The sequence below is a fragment of the Myotis lucifugus genome, unplaced genomic scaffold, assembly GCF_000147115.1.
Source record: "Myotis lucifugus unplaced genomic scaffold, Myoluc2.0 scaffold_485, whole genome shotgun sequence".
NCBI lineage: Eukaryota > Metazoa > Chordata > Mammalia > Chiroptera > Vespertilionidae > Myotis > Myotis lucifugus.
Window position 1 is genome coordinate 14,976 of NW_005871533.1, and position 4,388 is coordinate 19,363.

The following is a 4,388-nucleotide window of genomic DNA, read 5'->3' on the forward strand; positions in this document are numbered from 1 at the left end:
GAGGCATATGGCAGATGCTCAGGCAATATTTGTTCAGCTAAAGGCTCTAATTACTCCTCGAGATCCCTTCAGCCCAGTCACTAGGCAGGGCCGAGGGCCCGTGGGGCTGTCCAAGGTTAGGGCTGGGGCCCCAAGCCTCACCGAGGTCCAGGTGTACCCAGGCCACTCCCCCAGCAACACCCCCCACTGAGCTACAGGGCAGCGTGTGGCCTTGGCCCTCTGGACAGGCCTGGCACCCAGGCCCGCTCAGTCCCAGAACTGGTAGAGCGAGTTAGTGGGGGAAGGAGGATGGGGGAGTGGGAAACAGAGGCCAAAGAGGTGCCCAGCTGGCACCTGGCGCCCTCAGCCAGGACAGCCCTCGGACACTCACTGGGGTCCCCGGGGTACCACAGTGGCCAGGGTGGGGGTGGGAAAGGACATCCCAGAAATATGAAGAGCCCTCCCTCCCCAATCTGGGAGCACCTATGGGAAGCTCTCATCTCTACCTTCCCCACCTCCCAGGTAACCACTACCCCCCTTAAAGGGGCAGAAACTCATCTCAACACCAAGTAGACTTGGCCTCTGACCTAGTTCATCAAGCAAATGTCCCCAGGGTAGCCCAGCACCGAAACAGAGGAGAGTCCCAGCTGGGAGCTGGCCTTGAACTTCAAGAGTGGTGACTTTCACCCCCACCCCCCACCCCCAACTGATCCCACCGTGGCTTGGACACTTCAATTTGGCAACCATTGCCTGACCGTACCAGGCTAGCCTGGTGCTATAGGTATCGGCCAGGGTCACTGGGGCCCCTTCGGCTTCTAAGGGCAGGGACATGGCTTAGTTCCTGCTTCAGTTACCCCAGCTGGGCTCCACCCAACCCAAGAACGCGCTAAAATCCAAGCCAGTTTCTTTGGAAAAGAAGCAGCCGGGCAGGCGCCCGCCACCAGGGGCACAGAGACGGAGCTACCTGGTGGGAAACCAGCTGTTCTCACCCCAGCTCTGCCAGGACCTGCTCAGGCCAGAACTCCCCTCTTGAGGGCCCAGCTGCATCTTTGGAAACCTTTGGGGGGTGGGGGGAGAAGGACCAGCCTGCAAAGGGTGACCTGCCCTGGAGGACTGTGTCACCACGGCATGCACACGCAGTACATGTGCACACGTGTAAACATGGACCGACCAGATCCCATCTGCCCAACAGCAGAGAACTCAGAACATGTGGGATAGAGGAGAGGGTCCGGGTCCAGGGATGTCCCCCTCCGGGGCCCCACCCACCTGGGAAAGACGCAGGGAGCCCAGCCAAAGCTCCTGGCCCTCAGAACCAGGGCTGGGCCCAGCCCAGGGCAGGAAGGAAACAGGATGCAGCACAGGAAGGCTGAGCGGTGGGAAAGGCGCTGGGTCGGCGTGTCACTGCCCACAGCAAAGCTGTGTGCACAGCACAGCTTCTGAGGGCCCAGGACCAGACAGTACCCCGTGCACAACCGGCCTGAATCTCCATGGAGGGGCAAGGACTGGAATGACTGACTACCTGGGATCTGGTCCTCACTCCCCAGCTGCCCAAGCCAGGTCACTACACAGGACCTGAGGTGTCAGTCCCTGAGGGTCGCTCCCTCCAGGCGGCCCAGGCCCCTCCCACCTGCAGGGCCCCAGTGCTCCCCACGGGAGACCCAGGCTGGTCACTGGCTGCAGTCCTGTCCCAAGTCAACGCACTCTCCTCAGCTGGGAAATGGGACAGCAATGCCTCAGTCAGCTCCATCGCTGTATTGAGGGGGGTTGGGGGGGGGGGGCTGGAGCAGGTAGGAATGTAGTCCACCCAGATCCCTTGGGACCTGGCTGAGCTAGTCCTGCTGGCCCAGCACTGGACCCCAGCAGCTGAGCCAACAGCCCATAGTTCACTTCTCCAACAAGGTGTTTCCCTCGGCAGGTAGGTAAACACTGGAGCCTCCCTTCCTCTTCTCTCTGTGGCCCCACCTTGAGGGGCTGGCCCCCCTGCCACCTACAGCCCTAGGCGCCCCATCGCTAGAGAGCCAAGGGCCAGACGAACCAGGCGCCTGGGGGAAGCGGCAAGGAGAAAGGTCTGGTTTCTATCACACCCCGCTCAGCCGGCTGGACTCTCCAGAGGCGCCGGGCAGTGGCCAGCACCTGGCCTTTCTCTCAAGGGAGCAGGAGAGGGTGGGACCAGTGGTCTGGCCTCTGGAGCTGTGACCAGCTGGCTGTGGAAATGGCTCCCTCCATCCCACCCTAACTGCCAAGAGCAAGAGAGAGCAGAGCGCTGAGGAGCAGTGGGGTGGGTGGGGTGGGATTGGGGGTGAGAGGAAAGCCCCAGATAGCAGCAAGTCCTGACTCCCTTGCTAGTGGGGGATCTGGGAGTCAGGGCCGACATCTCTGTGGCGAGAAGGGCCTGGTTCAAGGGGTGAGGAGAGAAGGGGTGGGCAAGGAAGCCGCCTTGCTGGGCCAGGACCTGTTTGGGGGGGGGGGTGCACAGAGGGGGCGAGGAGGTGGCCTCTGTGCCACTTGCGGACTCAGGGGAGCATGGACTAGGCTGCAAGACACCCCCAGGCCCCACACCAGCAGGTCAAGGGCAATGTGCAGGTTTCCCAGCCCTGACCCAGGGAACAGAGGGTACCCCAAACACAGCCACCCCCACAGCTGGGCCTCAGAGGAGGAGCCCCCTTCGGGAGTGGTCCCGGCTGGGACACTGGACTCCAGGGGCCTGGGAACAGGTCCTCTTGCCAGGCTGCTGGGCCTCTCCTGCCGCGGGCATCGACCTGGGCCCAGCAAGGCTGCTGCCGCCGCGTACCAGCTGTTTCCCCGACCAGGGCGGACGCCGGCCCGGCTTTGTTTGCATTGAGTCAGCCGGCTCTGTGTGTCCGGGACCCGCGGGCACCGAGGGGCAGGGAGGGGAGCAGGGAGGTGGATGGGTGGGAGGAGGCGGGGAGAGGCTGAAGATGTAAGACTGGAGGGACGGAGTGGATGGGGGATGGGCAGGGGGTGGACAGCGGCGATGCCGGCTCGGGAAGTAGGCACACGTCAGCCTAAGGTGGCAGCAGCGGTTGCGGGGAGAGATGTTCCCGGGAGAGAAGGCTGGGGGTGGGGGACTAGGGCGAGGGGATGGAGCATCGGGTACAGGCCAAGGGATTTGGCTCTGGCCTCAGTATCACCCGCCGGCCCAGCGGGGTCCCCCATCTCAGGACAAGCCAAGTTCGCGCAGCCCCCCGGCCCTGCCCAGCCCCCAGCCCGGCAGGTGGGTGGGGAGGCCGGGGTCCCGGGCGCACCTGCGTCTTGGTGGTGAGCTGGATCACCGCCTTTCGGAAATTCAGCTTGGAGTCGGCCGACCCCATATCGTTGGAGCCCGCTCCGGCCCGGCCCCGACCCCGACTCCCGCCCCGGCCCCGGCTCGGGATCCAGCTCCAGCTCCAGCTCCGCGGCCCCCGCTGCTCTCGCAGGAGCAGAGCTCAGCACGGCACCCCGCCCGCCCGCCCGCCCGGCGTCGGCCCCGCCTCCTCGTGACTCCGCCCCCGTTGGGCCCCGCCCCTTAGTGGCTCCGCCCCCCAGCACCTGCCGCCTCGGAGGCACTGTCCACTCCGGGGTCTGCCTCTCCGACTCAGCTGGACACGATGCCTCCGCGCCCTTCCCTCTGCGTCCGAGCCTTGTCCCCGCTCCATCGCCCGTTTCCGCCCCAGCCCCAGGGCCCGCGATCCTCCCACTCCCCGCCCTCAACTTTGGCCCCCACGCCATCACTGGGCCCACACTTTCTCAGCCAGCTCTCTCCCTTGAGTTTCTTCCTTGTCAATCCTGTCCCCCCCATTCTTCTTATTATTATTATTACTATTATTTAGTATCTGCTCTCGTGGTTCCCCTTTTTCTGGGCTGTGAAACCCACGTGTCCAGACACCCCGGGCTCAGCCATCCATTCTGCGCAAGGAAGGCGGACTCAGTGGCCGCTCCAGGAAAGCAGCGCGGGGGTCTGATGAGAGCTGGACTCCTTTCTGGCCACCTGCCTTCCCTGAAAATCCTTTTAAGTCCGTCCTTTTCAACAAATGTGTTGAGGGACTTGGTATTTAGCAACACTGTCAAGAATGGGAGCACAGGGGCTTAAATCACAGGGCCTATTCTTTTTTTTTTTTTTTAAATATATTTTTTAATTGATTTTTTACAGAGAGGAAGGGAGAGAGATAGAGAGTTAGAAACATCGATGAGAGAGAAACATCGACCAGCCGCCTCCTGCACATCTCCCACTGGGGATGTGCCCGCAACCCAGGTACATGCCCTTGACCGGAATCGAACCCGGGACCCCTCAGTCCGCAGGCCGACGCTCTATCCACTGAGCCAAACCGGTTTCGGCTTTTTTTTAATATATATATTTTCACAGAGAAGAGGGAGAGGGATAGAGAGTTAGAAACATCGATGAGAGAGAA

At 62.4% G+C, this 4,388-nt stretch overlaps 1 protein-coding gene across 1 annotated transcript in view; it reads right to left on the minus strand.

Moving 5' to 3' along the window:
- The window catches only part of HID1 (HID1 domain containing), a 17,430-nt gene extending 14,012 nt beyond the window's left edge, over nt 1-3,418 (minus strand). The window contains 1 exon segment of the mRNA XM_023744739.1: nt 3,246-3,418. Coding sequence (XP_023600507.1) covers nt 3,246-3,311 — 66 coding nt within the window. The 5' untranslated portion in view covers nt 3,312-3,418.
- Nucleotides 3,419-4,388: the final 970 nt, after the last annotated feature.